Source organism: Erinaceus europaeus, chromosome 9 (assembly GCF_950295315.1).
Source record: "Erinaceus europaeus chromosome 9, mEriEur2.1, whole genome shotgun sequence".
Classification (NCBI taxonomy): Eukaryota; Metazoa; Chordata; class Mammalia; order Eulipotyphla; family Erinaceidae; genus Erinaceus; species Erinaceus europaeus.
The window spans coordinates 91,235,938-91,258,517 of record NC_080170.1 but is presented as its reverse complement, the minus strand read 5'-3'; the positions used below and the strand labels follow the sequence as shown (position 1 = coordinate 91,258,517).

General features: G+C 39.3%; 2 protein-coding genes across 4 annotated transcripts in view; both read left to right on the top strand.

The window, feature by feature from the left end:
- The window catches only part of PLCXD2 (phosphatidylinositol specific phospholipase C X domain containing 2), a 63,941-nt gene extending 54,525 nt beyond the window's left edge, over positions 1-9,416 (top strand). For both annotated transcript variants that reach the window (XM_060198402.1, XM_007516332.3), the window contains one exon: positions 7,568-9,416. In XM_060198402.1, the coding sequence (XP_060054385.1) occupies positions 7,568-7,727 (160 nt within the window). In that variant the 3' untranslated portion in view covers positions 7,728-9,416. The remainder of the gene's footprint in view (positions 1-7,567) is intronic.
- A 9,932-nt stretch (positions 9,417-19,348) lies between these two features.
- PHLDB2 (pleckstrin homology like domain family B member 2) overlaps positions 19,349-22,580 on the top strand; it is a 255,011-nt gene continuing 251,779 nt past the window's right edge. For both annotated transcript variants that reach the window (XM_060198382.1, XM_060198379.1), the window contains exon 1: positions 19,349-19,539. The gene's annotated coding sequence lies outside the window, so the exon portion shown is untranslated. The remainder of the gene's footprint in view (positions 19,540-22,580) is intronic.

The following is a 22,580-nucleotide window of genomic DNA, read 5'->3' as shown; positions in this document are numbered from 1 at the left end:
TTAATTCCACCAGTTAAAACCTTTGCAACAGTTGCTATGGAAGCTTTTTACCTTCCTGCTCTTTCATTTTCTCCATCTCCTTTCCTAGCCATTTCCTTTTCTGACTTGCCACTTCCGGTTCTAAATATATAAAAGCGTTGTCTCTGATCAATAAAGACACATTGCGTTCCCGCTCCACCACGAGTTCCTGGTCTCTCCCAAGTCCCCGCGTCCCTGAGTAATAATCAGCCCAGGTTGGCTCCAGTCGAGTTCTCTCCAACCCGGAGAGCACGTGCCTAGGAAGAAACACCCTCACGCTAGCCCGGCATGCAAGGACTCGGGTTCAAGGCCTTGGTCCTCACCTGTAGAAGGAAAGACTTCATGAGTGTTAAAGCAGGGCTACAAGTGTCTCTCTGTCCCTCTCTCCTCCTGACTTGGCTTCTCTCTGTCTCTATCCAATAATAAATTATATATATGAAAGATCCTTGAGTTTTTCAACCCATGTTCAACGAATACATGCAGGAATGCATTCCTAGACCTTCGTGTTAACTGAGGAAAGAAATTCAGCTTGGGGACAGCAGTGGTGTACCTGGTTAAGTGCACATATTACCAAGCACAAGGACCTTGGTTCAAGCCTCCCCCACACTCTCCACTTACAGGAGTCCACTTCACAAGCAGTGTAGCAGTTCTGTAGGTGTCTGTCTTTCTCTCCTTCCTTCTATCTCCCCCATCCTCTCTCAGTTTCTCTCTGTCCTATCTAGTAAATTGGAAAGAAAAAGGGAAAAATGGCCACCAGGAGCCATGGATTTGTAGAGCCGGCATGGAGCCCCAGGGAGTGGAGGCAAAAAAGAAATTCAGCTTTGGTCAAGAGTTTGTTCCCAAACACCAGTGCAACCACTGACTGTCATTTCCTCCAGGATATGGAGCAAACATAGGGCAGAAGCAGTACTTGCAAATCTTTCCCCTGAACTACAACAGTAGAAGGTATATTCTGATTATAGGATGCAAAGGGATACAGGTATGCTAGTCCTGGGTGCTTGTTATAGCTCACTCAAGAGAAACAAGACAATTATATGTTCTACAAGTGTAGAAGTGGTCTTTTCAGCAGAGTTAATTCCCACCCCACAACTTTGTACCGGAAATTGTGTTCACCTCAATTCACCACATTACAAGGAAGCCATGAAAAAAAATATATATAGTTATTCTGGCTGAATTTTTGAGGTAGTTTCAGCATAGTCTTATAAAGCTTGCATTCTCACAGAAACCAGATGAATGCAAGTTGTACTTGAGTCTGAAGACAGAGAAGAGCCCTCAGTACCTCAAATGTGACTGTGCTTAGAGATTAAGAGATAGGTCCACTGTAAAGCTAAGTAAGTTAAAATGTACCTTTAGGTTGGGTCCTAATTCAATCACTGGTCTTCTTATAAGAAGAAGAAAATAGGCTAGGGAGGCATCAAAAAATGATCTTGTGAGGAAAAAATCCTGTGTGGATCATGCAACAAAAAAGTGATCATCGATAAGCTAAGGAGAGAAGCCACAGAAGAAATTAAACCTGCCAATACCTTGGTCACTTCCAGCCCCTAGAACTGTGAGGAAATGAATTATTCTTGTTTAATCTACCTAGTTTGTGGGATTTTGTCATATCAGCCCTAGCAAAGTGATGCAGTCCCTCAAAAATAGGGTAACGATAGCCAGGCAGTAGCACACCTGGTAGAGCTCTCACATTACCATCTATGAGGACCCAGGTTCAAGCCCTCAGTCCCCACCTGCAGCGGAGAAGCTTCATACACAGTGGAAAAGTGTCACTGGGAATGGTGGGTAGGGAGGGTCACTGTTTAGGCACTGAGTCCCAGTAATAACCCTGGTAGGAGAAAACAAAACAAAACTGTGTAACCCTGGATGAGTTTTCTGTGGTCTGTGACCTTTGCTTTTGAGGGGTTTTGTAAATGGATTTAATAGGGCCAAGGATATCATCATAAATAATGTACTTGGGTGCCTGAGGCCCAGGAGATCCCAGGTTCAATCTCTTAGCACCACCATAGGAATCCCTAATACAACCATAGACCAGAACTGAGCAGTCCTTAGATCCCCGTCATAAGTCCTCTTTAGTGGGGTTAATATATAATCCAGTTGTATAATTTTAACATCAAAAGACTGGTCTACTGTAAGCCTGGCATACAGAGTAGTATGTCATTCCTATATAAAGAAACCTGAAGCGTGATGGGCAAACATGTCTAACATACTGCTTTTCACCTATGCCAGAGGTCCTAGGAGATTTGGCCTCATGGGCCTCAGCATTATCTGAGCCTTAGCCTTACAGATGGACGCTTATATTGGTAGATGTCAGGAATTAAGAAAATCAAGTGACTCCTCTTTACACTTCCCTTTCTTCATAATGGTTCTCTTCTTCTCCTTGGTCTTTGCCTTGGGGAAGGTTACCATTTGCTACTCTAAAGTGAAACAGCTTTTTTTTTCACCTGAGACCACAGGTATGCCTTTCCTTCCTCTCTCTGGTCAGGCTACAGGAATCCCTAGTTTCTTTTTTTTTAATTTTTATTTATAAAAAGGAAACATTGACAAAACCATAGGATAAGAGGGGTCCCTAGTTTCTTCTATGACTAGAATCAATTGGGTTGCCTAAAAGCTTGAATTTTCATTTCTCTATAATGACCAGAAGAGGGCGCTTGCACCTTATACTTAAACATTAAGTGGCAATTTTCAAAAAAAGTTCCAAAGGACCTCATGCTCAGCACGCAAGATTTGTGTGCATTCCTGGCCTCTTTTTTCCCAGGAAAGACATTGGCCCTTCATTTTCAGGTCACAATATTTTTGTCATCTAAGCAGAAGAATATAGTTGCTTTAGGAATTTGTCTTAGCTGCTCAACTACCTCTACTATTTTTGGATCCTCTCTCTTTCTCATACCAGTTTTAGACACAATTCTAAGCACTTTGCATATATTGCACTACTTGATTTAAAAAATAATAATACATGCCATTATTATCCCTGTTTTACAGGGAGACAGAGGCACAGAGAATTTTAATAAGTTTTATGGTCAAATTGAATTTAGTGAGTCTTCAGGACTCTCAGTTAAAAATGCACAGTGGTCTGTTAATTCTTAACTAGCTAGTAATATGAACTACAAGTTGTTTTATGAGGTGTAGTTTAGATGTGGTCAATTGTAGGAACCACTGAGCAAATGAAGATGAGACCCTGATTCTGGTTGTCAGGGTAAGAAAAATAAAAAGCAGTACAGAATGCTTCTAAGACCTTGGCAAGTTGTCTAGGAGACATCTGCGAAGTCAGGATTATGCCAGAAGGAGGGAAGAAAGCTTTAAAGTGAATTGGAAAGAAGATAACCCCCAAGGGATGAGTTGCCCAAAGAAAGTAAAGGAGTGGGGGCCAGGTTGTGGCACACCTGGTTAAACACACATATTTCAGTGCACAAGGACCCAAGTTCAAGCCTCTGGTCCCCACCTCAAGGGGGAAAGCTTCACAAGTGGTAAAGCAGGGCTGCATGTGTTTTCTCTCTCTCTCTCTCTCTCTCTCTCTCTTCCTTCCCTCTCAATTTCTCTCTCTAATTAAGTAAAATTTAATAAAAAGAAAAAGAAAGAAAAGGAAGAAGGGCAGTAGCACAGCAGGTTAGGCGCACATGGCATGAAGTGCCAGGACCAGTGTAAGGATCCCGGTTTGAGCCCCTCCCCGGGCTCCCCACCTGCAGGGGGGGTTGTCTGCAAGTATCTATCTTTCTCTCCCCTTCTGTGTCTTCCCTTCCTCTTTCGATTTTTCTCTGTCCTGTCCAACAACAATGACATCAATAACAACAATAGTAATAACCACAACAACGATAAAACAACAAGGGCAACAAAAGGAGAAAAAAATAAAAGGCTTCCAGGAACAATGGATTCTTGGTGCAGGCACCGAGCCCTAGCAATAACCCTGGAGGCAAAAAAGAAAGAGAGAAAGAAAAAGAAAGATGGAAAGCAAGAAAAGAGAAAGAAAGAAAGAAAGAAAGAAAGAAAGAAAGAAAGAAAGAAAGAGCGTTAAAATAGTAAACTTTGATTATCTTTAATTTGGGCCTAGAGCAAGTCCTTCTGAGAATGTATTTCATTTCTTGAGATGATAGTTCACCTGTGAGGTAGGTTATGTTGTCATTAGCTTGGACTGAGTTTTAGTCCCAGCACCTCCTGGCAGTGCCACTGCTCTTTCTATCACTTACTTTCTGTCTGAAACAAAAAGAGTGAAAAAATTGGTATGGGAACATGAAACATCTGTAACTGGGAATAAAAAAAAAAAAAAAAGTTTCACTCCCTGACCTTATTTTTATGTTCCAGTTTGTGTTGTCTTTGAAATTTTAATGTATTGATATTTAGTGTGCTAATTTTTGCCATGATATAAAACTGTGAGTACCCTTTACTGCCCTTTCCTCTAGACATCCCAGGGTATTAGAACATTAAATTGACATCACTTATTAATGTTAAATTAACACTCTGTTAGCTTTGGAGCAAAACATTCCACTTGTCACTTCAAGAATCTCCAATTTATAAAGTTGTGTTGATGGGGGCCGGGTGGTGGTGCATTGGGTTAAGCGCACATAATGCAAAATGCAAGGACCCTCACAAGGATCCAGGTTCGAGCTTCTGGCTCCTCACCTGCAGGGTGGGGGGGGGTTCCAATTCACAAACAATGAAGCATGGCTGAAGGTATCTATCCTCTCTCCTTCTCTATTTCCCCCTCCTCACTCAATTTCTCTCTGTCCTATCCAAGAAAGTGAAAAAAAGAAAGAAAGAAAGATGGCCACCAGGAGCATTGGACTCATAGTGCGGGGACTGAGCCCCAGCGATAACCCTGGAGGCAAGAATGAATGAATGAATGAATGAATGAATGGAAAAAAGAAAGGAAGAAAGGGCAACAAAAGGGAAAATAAAATAAAGATGAAAAATGTAAAAGCTGAAACTAGAAAGCTTTTTAAAAGTAAACATGGAGACTATCATTGTGACTTGGGAGTAGGCAAACATTATATAGGTCTCATAAACTGGAAAAACTAGTACATTGAAACACATTAAAATAATCAAGTTCAAGGGGCAAGTGGTAGTATACGCAGTAGAGTACACATGTTACCAAGTGCAAGGATGCTAGTTCAAGCCTCTGGTTCCCACTGCAAGGGATGGGGAAACTTCCTAAGTAGTAGAGCAGTGTTCCAGGTGTTTCCCCTTCCTCTTCATCTCTATATCTGTCTCTAACCTTCTATCAAAGAGTAATAAAATAAAATAGTATCCAGGAAATGAATGCAGGTATTGATCTCCAGCACTAACCCTGGTGGCAAAAAAAAAAAAAACTCAGGGAATTCAGCTCAACAAAATATGCCCTTGGGAAAATTAGTACATAAAAAACAGACTGATGAAACCATATCTGACAGAAGACCAGTATCCATGCTGTATAAATAGCCTCTACAAGTCAATAATTAAAAGGGAGAAGTAGGAAGAGTTGATAAAACAATTGAACAGAAGCGCAGGTGGCGCAAAGCGCAAGAACTGGAGGAAGGAACGCGGTTCGAGCCCCCCGGCTCCCCACCTGCAGGTGAGTTGCTTCACAGGCGGTGAACAGGTCTGCAGGTGTCTGTCTTTCTCTTCCCCTCTGTCTTCTCCTCCTCTCTCCATTTCTCTCTGTCCTATCCAACAATAAACGGCATCAATAACAACAATAATAACTACAACAACAATGAAAAATAAGGGCAACAAGGGAAAATAAATAAATATTAAAAAAAACAAAATGTTGTTAAAATTCGGTTGCTCCAGCTGGCCGGGCTAGCTTCACGGGCGGGTAACAGAGACCACCAGAGACATACAGCTGGGCAGGGAAGCTGTATTTCTTTATTCAGGAACAACGATTCATAAACTAAACCAAACTAATCACCAAACAGAACTCTGCTTCCTGTTTCCCTGCAGCAGCGCCAAGCACTCTCTCTCTGCAACTCTCCAACTCTGGAACTCTGGAACCCTCCCGGGGTTCTTTTGGGCGGGGCCAAGCGGGCCCTCGAAATTAGCAGGACTGATCCAATTTTCTTGGTGGGAGAGCGCTAGAACAACCCAATGTAAAGCATACAACAACAAAACAATTAAACAGATGGTTTTCAGAGAAGATACGCATACAATCACTGCTTACATGACAAGTTGCTCACCATGCTTAGTCATCAGAAAAGTAAAATAAAAAGACAGGTAGTACCAGATTTTTTCAGGAGAATATAAAGCAAAAACAGAACTCTCAAGCTTTTTTGGTGAGAATACAGATAGAGTCTGCTTCTTCTGGGGGAAAAAAATTGAAAGTTGAAAGTCTGAAAGCTGCTTATAACCTACATTATAATAAAGCTAGTCCTTGGTAATAACCTAAGAGAAGTGAAAATAGATTGGTCAACAAAAGAAAATGTATCTGAATATCCCTAACAGTTTTGCATGTAATATTCCAAAACTGAAAGTAACCTATTTATCCAGCAATAGAAAAATAAAATAAACATCTGAAGTAGGTCCATGCAATTGAATAGTATGCAGTGATAGAAAAGAACAAACCACTAATGCATGCAATAGTATAAATTAACTTCAAAACCATAATGCTGAATGAATGAACTTCACATGCATTACATTTTTTGCCTATATGAAGTTCTAGAATAGGAAAATGTCAGCCTATGGTCTGAAACAATAAATAAATGTACTTTTTGTTTCTAAGAAGATGGCAATAGGCTTGATGAGAAAGAGGTTTACAAGAGCTTTCTGTGGCGATAATAATATTGTGTAACTTACAATACAGGGTCATAAGGGTTATAAGTATAAATTTGTCAGAATTCAACACTGTCTTTACAAATTTTCTTGGATGTAAACTTTATGTTAAAGGGACAACTAAACAGACATTGAGTGATATGCATACTGAAGTTTTAAAGAATATGTATAGATGTTTACTATTGAAATTTGTCAAAAGTGGAGTATGGGCTGAAGCACAGATATAAAGAGAAAGTTAAGTATAATTAAATGTTAGTGATAGAGTCTAACTGACTTTAAATTCCTTTCAATGTTGCTGTAGGTCTGATTTTGAAAGATTAAAGAATAATGAGACTGGGGGCCGGGTGGTGGCACAACTGGTTGAGTGCACATTAAGTGCTCAAGGAGCCAGGTTTGAGTCCCCGGTTCCCACCTGCAGGGAGAAATCTTCATGAGTGGTAAAACAGTGCTGCAGGTGTCTCTCTGTCTCTCTCCCTCTGTATAATTACCTTCCCTTTCAATTTCTGGCTGTGTCTATCTAATAAATAAATAAATATTAAAAAAAAAAACTTTAAAACAAAGAATAATGAGACTTTTGATAATTTTTCTTTTTCTTTTACTCTTGATAATTTTTCAAGGTGTTGTTAACCTGGTATCACTTTTGCTTAGGGCAAATAATCTCTCCTTAGCATACAAAGATCCTAGAATTGCAACTGAATGGTGAAAAAGACATAACTATAAATGGAAAATTTTCTGGGAGCTTATCCTTTTATTGGCATCCTTTTTTTTTTTTTTTAACTAATGAAGATGTTGTCTCCAATTCTTTCTGTCTCTGTAGGAATCTCCCTGCCATCCTTGACTGGGTGAAAACTCAGAAGCCTGGAGCCATGGGTGTCAACATCATCACTTCTGACTTTGTGGACCTAGTGGACTTTGCCACAACGGTCATTGAGTTGAATGACCTACTGCAAGAGGACAGAGATTTGACTAAATGTTGATTTCATTTTTTTTTCTTTAACATAACCTAATATTGAATTTACTAATCCAGGCTAGAGTTCTGGAGGGTTTTCTGTTAGAACAGCCCCTGGGGCGTAATGCTGTAGTTGGAAGAGGGCATTTTTACTCCCTCCTCACAGGACCATTTAGACAAAAATCACAAATCTTTTCATTGCAGTTTTTTCCCAAATGAGACTTTGAGAATTGATATTTAAGTCCAAGGGAAGAAAGCATGTTTCATGTGATCAAGATCAGAATCTCCTCCATGGTTCATGATGCTGTATGCAATGCAATAGAGCCTTCCAGTCCCACTGGGGTATGATATCCCCTTAACTGGACTGGTTCCTTGATAGCTTCCAAAATGCTGTGTTTGAATCTGTGAGGAGACAGAACCAGTAAAGAGTTCTTTATCCAAAGAATGATTCATTGCAGGTGTACACAGCATTATAGGGATCCAAAGGGAGGAAGGAACAAGCCTTATTTCTCTCTGTGATGTAGAGTATCACTATTTCCTTGAGAGAGTAAGGCCTATTTATCAGCAAGATATTTCAGCCACAAGCTGTTCTGACATAGCTTGTGTTATCCGTTTTAACTGTTTAAGTAAACAGTGCATACTGTTCTCAGTATCAGTTTCCCCATTTTAAAACACTGACTCCTCTCTATTTCTTTTGGCCCTTTCTCAAAACTGAAAGGAACAAAAATGGAAGATCTTTCAGTGTGGGACCCAATAAGAGATAGACATGCATGTTTGTTGCATGCCAGACTTTTAATTTAATTCTGTAGCTTTTCCCAGAATGACTGCCAGGTAAACACCTGCATCATTTTGGCAAAGTCCTCTCTGGAGTAGAATCTTCAAGCCAGATCTTGAAATGCATTCTGTGGTTATCTGCCTACAACTTGCTCTGTGCAGTGGAAGACATCTTGCCCATGACAACATGGAGAAAGGCACAGGATACATGGGGAAGTGCAATGGATTTAAGGAGGAAGCTCCAAGCAGGTTTGGAGCCATTCTGTAACTCCTTGAAAACAAGACTACCTCGAGGACATTGAGGATGACTTCTTAGTCATCGAGAATACCCAGTGTTAGAACATTTCCTGTTTGTTTCTTGATTGTTCTACATTCTAGCCTATTAATCACCAATGCATGAGGGCTTTGAAACTCAAGAGAATATTTTTTTGACAAGAGGTGCTTATTTGTAAAGAGCCCTCTTGTGTTTATTTATTTACTTTATTTATTCATTTATTTATTTATAGAACAAGTATCTTCAGTGCTTCTTACCTCAAGAGCACACACAAAAGAGCTTCCTGAACTTTTCTTATGCAGGCAAGATGCTGCCCTGGTCTTCCTTCTCTTCTTACAGGAGCATGTATCTCAGGAATGTGAGTGACTTCTGACTCTGCTGTAAATGTCCTGACTATCTCCCAGTCAACTTCTCGACAGTGTTCATCTGTGGATGTGGCTCAGTCTGAGAAGCCACTGCTGTACTATGCACTTAGTCAGAAAAATGAATGGATTGTGAAGGACTCTGGGTACTTGAGGAAGCATCTGCAAAAGACGGTGTAACAGGAAAGTGTGAAAAAGAAAAAGGATATGGGAGCTCGCTGCTGCTCCTCTGAGCTGTCTGAGAACCACCATGGAAGTATCGACTTCGTGTTCTTAAGGAGGAAAGATAAACATGGAATCCCATGGGTGTATTCATTTCTAGAGATCTTTGAACCACCTGCCAGTAGGTTCCTCCTCCTACTCTTCACGCTTCTAGCTGGTTTCTGTATATTGCCTGCAGTGGGGGGTTGAGGCATCCTAGTTGAGCTACTAAGAACATATGCACACCTCCAACGCTTGGTCTTCCAGCCTTTACTTCCTGTAAAGAAATGGAAGCCCTGACCTTTAACTTCCACATCTTGAGGAGATCACAACACAAATGCCTCTGGAAACATTTTTTTCTTGCATTTGAATGAGATTCCTAGGATCTTATTGTCCAGTTCTTTGGGGCCTTCTCTGAAAAGGAGTGAGAGAGTGAGTGCCCTCAGTATTGTTGCATTTGGTTTGTGTTTTTTGTTTTAATTTTTAGTCAATTTCTTGAGACTAGATTACTTTCCCTCTCTCCATACTTTGTTACTTGGCAAAGAGAAAAAGGAGGCAAGAGCAGGACTCTTCCGCTCTGTTTTTTTTGAGCCTCGGCTTTGTCCAGGTGCTGGGTGCTATGGTGCCAGGTGTGTTGACAGGTATCTATATAGGTTGCCAGTGACACACAAGGGCTGCCGACTGTTCAGTGAAATGTTTACTTAGATTTTTCTCCTTTTAGTTTTTAAAAGTGTTGGTATGCTAGGAGAAAATTCAGCAAACGATATAAAAGCAAAGAAAATAGCACCAAGGCCATGTGCATGGAGTCTTGCTCTGCACAAGTACAGGTGCTTGCTGCTTTGTGCTGCCCTAGGTTGCCCTCAAGTCAGAGGGCAAGTCAGCATCTTGGAAATTTGCACAGAAATCCTAGGAAGTAGGTAAGAACATGTTATAATTTACCCTTTCTAAACACCCTCGAATCGGAAATAGCCCTGCCCCAAGAAGTATTGACTTAACATATTGTAAATGATGTGTGCCTTTCCTCCTTATTGTAAGGCCTGGAAGGAGAACTTGATGATAGGACTAGGACAGAGAAAAAAAAATAGTCTCTGTGTTCTGTGACTAATCTTGCAACTGCCAATAATTCAAATGGTGACACAACCATATTATACTTTCTCACAAGTCCCGGGGAGCTTTCAAATCAAACAAGGTATCATATTTTCTCAAAATTCGCTTCAAGAACATCTAAAATGCTGCTTGACTGAACCAAAGAGGACTTTAGTTTCACAGGATTTGAGACTATTTTTACTCTGAAATGGAGACTGAGTTTTGTAATGAGGTCCTTGGACCATTTGCACACGGCCACATTTCTGTGGCCTTGTGGCCAAAGGGGGTGGGGGAATGCCACAACTTTCCCTTAGATTAGAGTGGTGTTTAAAGACTTGATCTTAAGAGTGTGTTAGAGATACCACTGTGCTTTCTTGGGAGCAGAAAACAGTCTTAGCATTGGAGCAAGAGATTAAGACAAAACTGATGGATAAAAAATATTGAGGGTTCAACTTTAATGGCAGATCTAAGAGGATCATGCCAGAATCACATATTTGTTATATTAGACTCTATAGTAATTAAATTTATTTTCCTTATTGCTGACCCCAGATCCCTGAATTCTTGAGAACCAGTAAGTCACAGTACAAACCCAGGGTTTTATATAAACTCACATAAAAGCACAAGATCTCAGCCCAGGTATTGATAGACCTTAAGAATTCTAGTTACTCTTTCTTAACGGCATATTCACTTTTTGTTAAGTGCTTATTTTCATGAAAATAGTGCCCTTGAGCATTCTGAGTTTGAATGCCAATTTGTAGGTTGTCAGGATTTTCTGTTTCTCTTTATTGAATCCGACCTTCAGAAATCACACCCCCAAAAGACATTATGATACCCCAGCTAGAATACTTAGGACAAAAGTTAAAGCTGGGGAAACTGAAGGGATTAAGACTAAGTAAAATCACCTCTTCTCCTGGGAAGGAAGAGGGCTACAGGAGTCCAGGCCATCTTACAACTTAGTTCATATTGCAGCTGGAGTTTCTGTAAAGTTCTTAGTTGGCCACCTTTAGGTGTTCACCATTTATTTCTGGGAAAGAGAGCGGGCTAATGAATGGGACAGTTCTGAGACTCCTCTCACTTTGCTGAGCAAGGGAATGACCCTGTGCTAAATCTGCCTTAGTTCTCTCATTTGCATGAAGACACTGTCTGCTACTTTAAGGCTGAATATTCTCAAGCCTGAGTTGGCTAGCCTCCCTGACTAAATGCCCACTACCACTATCAAGTCCCTAGTATTTAGGTTAGAATGCCTTATACACCAGGGTTGTACAGCTATGGTCATGCTTGCATGCCTAGCATGTGTGGAAAGATGCTACTTGTCCTCATTTCTCAAAAATGTGGTGTAGGATGACATATGGTGAAAAAAGAAAATAGAGCTGAGAGAAATATTCCAGTAAATATGTGGGCTCCTGAGAGATCACAGTTCCCAAATACATACTAAATAATCTAGAAATGTCAAGCGGAAACAAGTAGAAGATGCTAACATCAAACATCCCAATTCACAGGAACTGTGTTTTTGTTTGGCATACAACATGACACTCCTTCTAAATTCCACTAGCTGCCTATTACCTCTCCTGTACATCTGTCTCAAACTGCATCCTGGTGTTTGCCACCATAGTACCGTCACTCGCAAACATTGCTTTGGGGCACATGGGAATGAGCTGATTGGCTGTTAAGCAGTGGTACAGCTGGAAACTTCTCCTAATCCCAAACAGCTACATATTGCACCTAGAGACTTACTATAATTGTTCATGTTCCCCAGATTCTCCCTGGATATAGTGATGCTAATGCCACCATATTTCTGCATTGGCCCTAGCCCAGGGTAATACAGTATGAAGATTTTTTGATGTTGCTGAAATGATACAGTCTGAGCCACTGTAAAAATATTATAAGATAAATATCTGCCCTGAAGTGGGTATAGTGCTTTTATCATTTCTTCAAAAACAAAACAAAACAAAAAAAACTAGTTCTTAGGACTTTTCAGCCTCCCATCTAAGACATAAACCATTTTCCTTCTCTTCCCTGGGAATTGTATCACACAGTCTATCGAAGTCACTGCATCAGTAGTGTGGAAACATTTTCTGTTTCAATCTTATTCATTTTCATAGAATTCCACTTTTACCTTTTGTCTCTTAGCCATCCACTATCACCTACTGATTACTATTGATCACAAGATGCTGGAAGAACTTACAGTGAAAGCAAACATGTTTACTGACATCCAAGCATATTCTTATCATAATGGTTTGCGCACCTTGGTCTTCTTAAATGTGTTATTCTGTTTCGTCCCCCTTTCTAACAACCACTCTGCCTCCCACACAGATCACTATAATTAATTTTGAACTGAAACCCCAAACTTGGGACTAGTATTTCATTAAAATAGCAGGGTCTTACTCACTAGTTTTGAGCCCAAGGAGAAGCACAGCACTTTGAAAAGTCAAATAGGCCTTCTGTAGCTTTGTATTTTTTTTTAACTTTACATTTATTGGCTTATAGCACTAATAATACTACAGTCATAGATCCATAGTACTTATATGATACATCTTAGAAATTATTCTATACACAGTGGAATCTTGCTGCTATTATACTTACTATTTTATTATTATACATACTATTTTACACCCAATAATAAGTATTACATGTAGGTCATATGTGCATTCTCTATACTGTGTGTATTCCAACTGTAATACTTAATCCCACTGATCAGCAATTAGAAAATAAAGATAGTAATAGTCAGAAGAAGTCTTGATCCATCCTGATAACGTGAATCTGATAAATGTTCTATTATATATTATATTTTGTCCTCTGCCTGTTTTATAATACTGTGCATGCTGTTTGTTAAATTAAGAAATAAGTTATACCAATTTTAAAATTAGAATTAAAAACTTACATAAATTCTGTGTGATACGCTGAGATGTGTTTTGTGAGTTAATTCTCTTAACTATACATATTTCACTTGACTTTTCCCCCAAGAAAGAATTAGCTATATCTTTTCATGTAACCTGTATTCATTCTAAAGTATTGTAAAGCCAGATTACCTCATTTCAACTGTGAAAAAGTACAATAGATATGGTTATAAGGTGGTATTGATGTCGGGTTTTTTTTTTTGTGTGTGTGTGTGTGTGTGTGTGTGTGTGTTTTTGTTCTAAACTACCTAAGCAGGATTAAACCTGATAATAAATATAAAGTGTGGGCAAGTATCTTGTGTGTGTGTGTGTATGTATCATATCTGTATATGTGTTCATTGTCAGCCCACTTCTAGTTTTGCTTTTAAAAGTTGTAGACCTGGCATCTTCCAATCTGACATATGGGCAGTAGGGATGTCCCTACCTGACATATCACCATGTTTCAGAGGGCAGACCATTGCCTAAAATCTTGGGCCACCATGTCCAAGTGATTATTAGATGGCTGAATGGCCATTTGGGAATGGGTAGGACCTGTATTGGGTAAACACTAGGGAGACAAACATGGTAGAGGGGTAACATACGACATGTGAAGAAGTTCCAGGGTAAGGATGATGGCCAAGGTCAATGGGAAGATTTTCCTCCAGGTCCTGGATCTCTGAACTGGAAGCTGAGCCAGGCAGTGAAGGTGGGGGGGGTCATTGTTTTTCATTGATTGTATTGGTGATTTCATTTTCTGAAGGAGGGAGGAGAAAATTTGTATAAATGAGGTGTATACACAACATTTTGTTTTAGTAAAGACACAGACATCCACACCGACATATCACCACCACCACCTTTTATTATTTATTTATTTATTTATTTTAGCTGTAGTGAGTACATGTTAAGAATAAAACAGTTGATGGATAACCTAGCACTTATAATAATTGTGATGGTTTCCCAGGTCCAGGTAGAGTTGGGTTCAGAGGATGGAGTATCATCAGGTGAGAATTTCAACCTGTTTTTCTGGCCAGTGGGTCCAGGAAGAATATTCTTGAAGTCTGACTGCAGTAGAGGTTTGTCAGGAGGACATGATGGGATCCTAGCAACACTGGTTGAAGAGACATTTCACTCTGTAACTTATTAAGAGACATGTAAGTGGACTAGAGAACTGATTTTATTGAGATAAGGAACATGCAAGTCGACCAGTGAAATAACCTGATAGAAGTTGCCTTACTATTTCAGTGAGTAGAAACCTAAGAGCTTGGCTGGATCAAAAAAGTGGCTCTTATATAACAGTTGTGTGTGTGTGTGTGTGTGTGTGGGGGGGGGGGGTTTGTTGTTGTTTTCTCACACCAAATCTTACCCAAGTCTCACGTATACTAATATTTATCAAAAGAACCTGCATGAGCTCCTTTTAGTCACAGTCCATGGTCACAACTAGGGATACCTCTCATGCTCTTGCAAAACCACTGGGCATTGGATGAGATTGACCCTTCCTCCCTCCAGAGGGTGAAGAAGCCTTTCTTTCACTGACCCAGCTGTAGGTATTTATGGCATGGGTCCTGAGATTGCCCACAAGAGAGCTGATGAAGTGAATCTCAGTTAAAATGACCATGCTATGTAATAGCAAATGAAGAAGGCCTTTCAAAGTCTAGGCCCATAATATTTATGGCAAACCCTAGGGTTTCCTGTCTAACGGGACCTTGGGGGATAAGGTATCAAATCATTCCTTATCCAGTATTCTAATCCTTTCCCAACTAAAATATTTTTAGTCACTTAAACATTGAAAGCTATTTTATTATCTTCTATATTTTTTATTTAATACCTAATGTTGGTTAAAGTGTATACAACAATAACTATTATATCTGTCACTGAGCTGAGGCCTAAATTGTTACCTTTACAGAGTCCTGTCTCAAAGTATGACACAGCAGTTTTCTATTCCAGTTTTATCACATTCTAGTTGTGAGATTTTTAAGCAAACTAGCATATCTAAATATATAGCTGTAGGGATAGTGATAGTTATTTGGGTAATAGGACAAAATATATGGGGGAGTCGGGCTGTAGCACAGCGGGTTAAGCGCAGGTGGCGCTAAGCTCAAGGACCGGCATCAGAATCCTGGTTCGAGCCCCCGGCTCCCCACCTGCAGGCAGGTCCCTTCACAGGCGGTGAAGCAGGTCTGCAGGTGTCTGTCTTTCTCTCCCCCTCTCTGTCTTCCCCTCCTCTCTCCATTTCTCTCTGTCCTATCCAACAACAACGACATCAATAATAACTAAAACAATAAAACAAGGGCAACAAAAGGGAATGAATAAATAAAATAAATTTTAAAAAAAATTTAAAAAAATAGGACAAAATATATGGACAGAACTTTAGCACAGAAGTTGGCACATGGAAAATACTCACTAGTAGCTATCAGTTCTTAGTAATAAGATTGCAAAAGTGTTGCAACAATATCCTCTAAATTGTGCCCACACAATCACTTCAACTTCACTACTAATCTTTGTATTGGTTGGTAAATGATTTAACATGTGCTGATTAATTTATAAAGTGGATAAATTTGGGTTGTGAAAGAGAAAGTTACAGAGTCACTAGCTGGAATATGTCTGACTAGGGAGTGTAGTGACTTAGCTCGGGCAGTATGCAAGCTGAGCAAAGGTGAAAGAAATCCACATTCTTAAAAAGTATGACTATGATGAATTACTTAATCAGTTTGATTACTTGAAAGGCCCTGCTTAATGATGAAACCTCTCACTCTTGCTTATCTAGCAAAAACAAAAGGCAATGAAATCCAGTAAGCATTCAATACCATTGTGTTTATCTTGCATTTATTTTGTGGTTATCTTCTCTTTGTTGCAAGTGATTTTGAATTTCCTTTCAAACTGAATTTACATTTTCTTAAAAAGTCAAGTATGGAGAAACCATGGTGTTAGCCTAAAGTTATGATACTATCCAGGTTAAAAACAACCTGAAAAGGCAGCTATCACACGCTTTTGCCAAGAACTGGATTTACTTGTGCTTTCTTTGAACATTCATAAACAAACAAACAAACTGCTATTCAAGATTGAAAACTACCTCTTTTTCATAAGGGAACTTTGAGATCCAATCACAAGTCATTCACGCTCCATATTTTCCTATGGACATGAAGTGTGTGTGTGGGAGGAGAGGATTATGTCATAGGGTTCTACAAATGGCTGTGCAAGGTTAACTGACATGGAGTGCAGGAAGAGAACCTTATTTCTTCAACTTGGAATGTGATTCATTTTCTGTAAATAACTGAGTTTACAATATTCGAGTAACGTGTGTGTGTGTGTGTGTGTGTGTGTGTGTGTGTGTGTGTGTGTGTGTCTTTCCCAAAAGAATTCTTTTTGATCAGTAGTCTCTTTCTTTGTTCACTCCTTCTGCAAATCTGCTCACTATGACTTAAACAGTGTTATTATTTTTCAAGCTTAAAAGCTTCCTTTCTCAGGAAGGTGGGAATTTGTAAGAAAGAGACAATGACCAAGCATCCTAGTGCCTCAGACCTCACCAGGGATGGCCTGGACAAGTGCCAGGAAAACAAAAGTGCTAGTCAGGCTAGGGTGTTTTCACAGCTGGGCAGTGTTTGGGGAGCACATGGGTGGAGAAAGAGCACAGAAGTGTCAGTTTCTGTCCAGTAGCATCCTGTGATTGAGAGAAGCTCCAGGCAAGCAGATGGCTTTAATCTAAAGGACCTGATGTCTAAGAAGTAGGATTTGCCCTGTGAAAAAAAGGGCAAAGAAAATCAGAGCTATTATTGCAAAAGAAGAGCACTAAAATCCATTCTGTGTTTAACTTGAGAACTTTATGGCCTCAAGCCTTTCCTATCTAGATCTTTGATGGGTGTTTTCTCAACCCAAGCCTAGGGAATCTCATGCCTAGACCTTTGAGAAGTACAAAAGCACCTGGAAAAAGATGTAAGATGCCACATGCAAAAGTTTCTCTCACCAACAGCCATGTAGGTGAAGCACTTACTGGCCACTCATCAGAGGGGTTGGTGGATTACTTCAGCAGGTCAGAATGCCCTAAAATGACACACACAAAAGCTTAGATATGTGTGTATTTTTCTTCTAGCTTTTATTGGATTTTCAAAGGTACCTGTTATCCTAAAAATGTACAGTTCACTGCCTTTTGTATGCTTGTGAGAATACATTACGGTTATTTAAAGGTTGATAGGCAACTAAAGATGGATCATTTAGAGTATCACTAGAAAGACTTGTCCTTCTTACTAAAAAAAATCTAATTAGATGATTCATATGAATTTGTGGACTACAGTTGCTCTCTTTTAAGAGGGAGGTAGTATAAAATAAGATGAAAAGGAACAGATTCAGTCAAGTCCAGAGATTCTGAGGAAATATTACTACATCATCTCTAACACAAGGTGATGAAAGAACCAGAGAAACCAGATGTTAAGGCAGACACTGAGGGAACATTACACATACTTTACATAGACCTGTGCACTACATTCCCAAGAAAATGGGTACTTTTGAAACTTCCTAGACAAGGGCAACTAATAGGGGTTTAGAAGTCATACAATGGGTTGACAAATAGATCACAGCTTTGCCATGAGTATAACCTAGACTTGAGCAAGACCCTAGCTTCATTGAAGGAAACTTTGTTCCTATAGACTCACTCACTCATTCACTCACTCACTCACTCATTCATTCACTCTCTCCTTTCTGTAAGCAAATCATTTTCCCTAATCCAGCTTCTGAACTCTGACACCATCTTCCCAGACAATATTTCTAATTCACCTCCATGTTAACTATCAATCTCAAACAAAGATTAGTACTCAGGCTTCTAGGAACATAACTAAAATAGACTTCCTAACCTCCTTCCACTCTAGGGTCCCTATTTTTATCTGTTCTATTCCTGCAATATGGTGTCTGTTTATCAAATATTTTGTCTGGCTTCCCATCTTACTGCCTTTCAGCCATGTTGGGACTTGAGTCTCTCTCTAACTGTATCAGCCATTGTACCTCCTTCTTTGATTCTGAATGAGGATTCTTTTATGTTTTATTTAATTAAGTAATTTTTTCACGAAGGTTATTGCTGGGACTCAGTGCCTACATGATTAATCCATTGCTCCTGAAGGTCATTTCTTTCTCTTTTTTTTCTTCTTTTTTCTTTTATTGATATAGAAAAATGGCAAATGAGAGGGAAGGGCAGAGAAAGAGGGAGAAAGAGAGCTATACTTGCAGTACAGATTCACCAGTTTTGAAGTTTCCAACCTACAAGAGGGAACTGGGGACTTAAAATTGGGTCCTTGTGTATGGTAACATGTTTGTGCATCCTACTGATTGAGTCACTACCCAGACACTCTAATGAGAATTCTATGATACGCCGAACCCATCTAAATATTTCAGGAGAATTTCCCATTTCAAAAGCTTTGACTTGATCATATCTGCAAAGTCCCTTCTACCATGAATTTGATTCACTTCCTTCAGATTAGACATGAATGTCTTGGGAAACTCTTGTATAGTAAGGCTTAGAATGTATCATGGAAAGCTTGCAAGCCTGGCTTCAGCACATACTAATTCCATGGACACTGCAACCCTATGAGCCTTTGGTCCATCACCCATAAAAAGGAATAAAATATCAAAGTTACTGAGAATTTGTGGCTATTTTTTCTACAACTACCAACCATAGTTGTCCAGAGAACTTCAAATGACTTCACCAGAAAGTCATCCACTAGGAAAAAAAAACTATTAATTGGGATATTTGATAAAGTGATCTCCAAATTTCTCTCTGACTTTGTTAAAGTCATAGGAACTGAATTCAAAGAGCCTTTTTTTTTAATGTAGTTGTCTATTTCCCAGACCCACTAGCAAGTGAATTTCTTTTCTGAGTGGTCAATAGTTAACATACTCCTCATTTCTGCCTCCTCAGGGTATTGCTATCTGAGTTTTGACCCAGATCTATGGCCTGCTTTGAGCAAGACGAAAGCCTGGCTGAATGTATAATGATTGACCAGAACAGGCAGCCCAGACCAACACAGGCTCCCTCCTTCACATCTGTCAACATACCTGACTGCAAGTTGCTGCCACTGACCACTGAATGTCCAGAGAGTACTAGGAAGGAAGCAGATGGAAACATCTGGTTTTCAAGCCTGAGAAAAGTAGAAATCTGTGCCGAAGCTTCTTCCCAAAATTCTAAACTCTTGAGAAAGGATTGGCATAGTCGTTGACCATCACTACTGAATCAGGAAAGAAACTGAGGGAAGAATCAAGATTGAAAAGCAGCAATCAAAGTAGGTAGGTGATTTGTGTGGTCACAGACTCTTCTCTCAAATATCATAAAACAGGTTCTTTATAAAACTTTGAAATTGGAGTATCCTGTTGATAATCTATTGGAGGAGAGAACTATGGGTGTGTGTGTAGAAAATTTTACCATCTGTCTGCCAGCAATTTCCTTTTATCTTCTCTCTACTTTGAAAATTGCTGTCGTCTCTCTACATACTCAAATTTCTGGAAAATTTCTCTATTACCATTCACCATGCAAAATAATATTTTTAATTTATTGATTTTTAACATTTACATTGCTATGTTTTAAATGTTTTTTAGCTTTTATTTTATTTTAATGAGAAAAACACAGAGAAATACCAAAATGCTGCTCAGCTCTGGTTGTTGTTGGTTCTGGGAATTATATTACTGGGACCTCTGAGCCTCAGGTATGAAACTCTTTTGCATAACCATTATGCTATTTCCCCAGCCGAATCTTTGTAACTTATTGGAATTCCTTCATGGTTGTGGCTCCACAAATATTATTTAGTTCCATAATTTTCCTTGCATGAATTCTTCCCACTTTGAAGATATACCAGAGAGCAGTTTGCACGTAAGTCTGAATGAAGAATATACTGTTCATGCAGACAGCTGTCAACTTTAAATGATAAGGAGTCCTGTGAGCTTTGTGTGCTTCTGTGCTTTGGAAGACATGGAGTTAAAAAATCTTGAACTTACTGGAGCAGAATGAAGCTTATTTGCCTAAGCTTATCACACTGGGCAGCCAGGTCAATCATTTACTGATACAAGTTTATTTCCTGGCTTTGATGAAGGACCATTACAGCCACTGCATGTTTAAGTCTAATAAATAGACATAAGGCAACCAGCAACATCCTTCTCTGAAGTATATCTTATACTCTCTTCTGAACAGAATTCATTTTTTACCTTGTCCAGAGTCACAAATGCTGCAAGGTCTCTTCCAGCTTCATAAACATGAACAACATGAGCAAGAGTTATCCAAAGGGTTCAGGAGGTGGCACACCTGGTATACATATTACTATGTGTAAGGATCTGAACTCAAGCCCCTAACTTCTTCCTGCAGAAAAGAGGTTTCATGGGTAATGGAATATGTTACAGGGTTCTCTCTCTTTCTCTCTCTTTCTTCCTCCCTCTCTACCTCTTTATTTTTCTTTGTCTCTTCCATTTAAAGTAAAGAAGCCAGACCTTCCACCTTCTGCACCCCATAATGACCCTGGGTCCATACTTCCAGAGGGATAAAGAATAAGAAAGGTATCAGGGGAGGGGATGAGATACGGAGTTCTAGTAGTGGGAATTGTGTGGAGCTGTACCGCTCTTACCCTATGGTTTTTGTCAGTGTTTCCTTTTTATAAATGAAAATTTAAAAAAATAATAAAGGCAAAAGACAAAAAAAAAAATAAAGGCCACCAGGAACAGTGGAGTCATCATATAAACACCTATCCCCTGGGATAACCCTGGTGGGAAAAAAAAAAAAAAAAAAAAAAACCTCATGCACAAACTGATACTTAACATAATCTCAGTCATAAGAATATGTAGCTTATGGAGACCTCCCCAAGGGCCTGCAGAGAAGACCTAGACTATAGAACAGGTTTTAGAGGTATTATAGAGGAGAAATAGGATTATTAAGAAATTATCTGAAACACAGAATTTTTCCCTCTCATATCTGGAAATGTTACTTTTAATTAGCACAGTGTATTCTTTTTCAGGTCGTATTACAGGTAGTTTTGAATTACAGGTAGTTTTGGTTGTTACCATATACATTTCCTGGATCTTAGCACCTTTGAAAACCTGGTGACAAGAGAGAACTTTTTTTCTAACACCATTTAGAAAAAGGTTGGACCATATTTGAGACAAGGTAATGATTTACACTGCTTTGCCAATCATTTATGGAACTGTAGTGAATCCCTTTAGGTGAGATCTGTAGTAAGAAGTGTTAGTGGCTAAGGCAATTATAGCTTGGTGACTTTGCAAACTGTGACCCAGACACAATCACCATATGTAATTTTGGATGACTCTTTTGTTACCTGTCAAGGATGTGGTGAGAAATTAGGAGACTTGATAGATTTCTGTGAAGACATTAAACCCCATAAAATATTAAGTGTGTGCCTGTCTGGTTTCCAGAGGATCTTTGTACTAAATGTGAGTAATAGAAGTAGTTTTGAAAGGGGTGGAAGAGTATCAGGGCATTCAAAGCCATTTACCCAATTTACCCACAATGCTGTAGGCTGCCTTACAGGCAGACTTTGGGTCTTACCTGCTCCTTCTGTGCAAAATCTGGCTCCAAGTCAAACACATCAAAGGCTCCTGAAAGTCTACCCAGTCATTTTTTTTCCATTTCATGTATCTCAAATATTAGAGATGAGGGAATTATTCTTGAGGTTGATAAAATAGATAAATATAATTAATTTTCTTCATGTTGGGAACTTAGTTAATTTGCCCAAGTTTAGATAGTCAGTGGCTAAAAAAAAAAATTCCACTCTGTTCTGGACCATTGCTTTTCCCATTAAGTCATAGAGTTAAGCACATGCAGAAGCATAAATTGGAGGTAAAGTGAGTTTACTGGGGAAAGCAAGGCTAACATAGTCAGAGGTTCTCTGCTAGTCCTTGGAAAATTATGCCAGAGTCCAACTGAGTATAACCGAGAGGCTACTATAACTGAAAGGCTAGCATTGAACTAGACTGATCTTTATTACTATTATTTTCCTATTTGTTTATTAGAAGGATTAATGGTTTGCAATAAATACAGTTCTTGACACATATGCAAAATTTCTCAGTTTTTTGCAAACCCTCTCACCCCAGCTAGGGTAGCTTTTTCTCTTTCTCTATTTGAGAAAGAGAAAAAGGAGGAGGAAAAGCGGGTGGGGTAGAAGCAGAAGAGCAAAGGGAAGTGTCCCCAACTATAGGTGTGAGAATCACTGGAATTTCCCCACACATGGATATTTACTAAGTAAACTGAGGCAACTCTTAGACCAGATCTTTGCCCCTTTCTATTACAGAGACTCAAATGCATATATCCCCAAATAAAATACAGCATC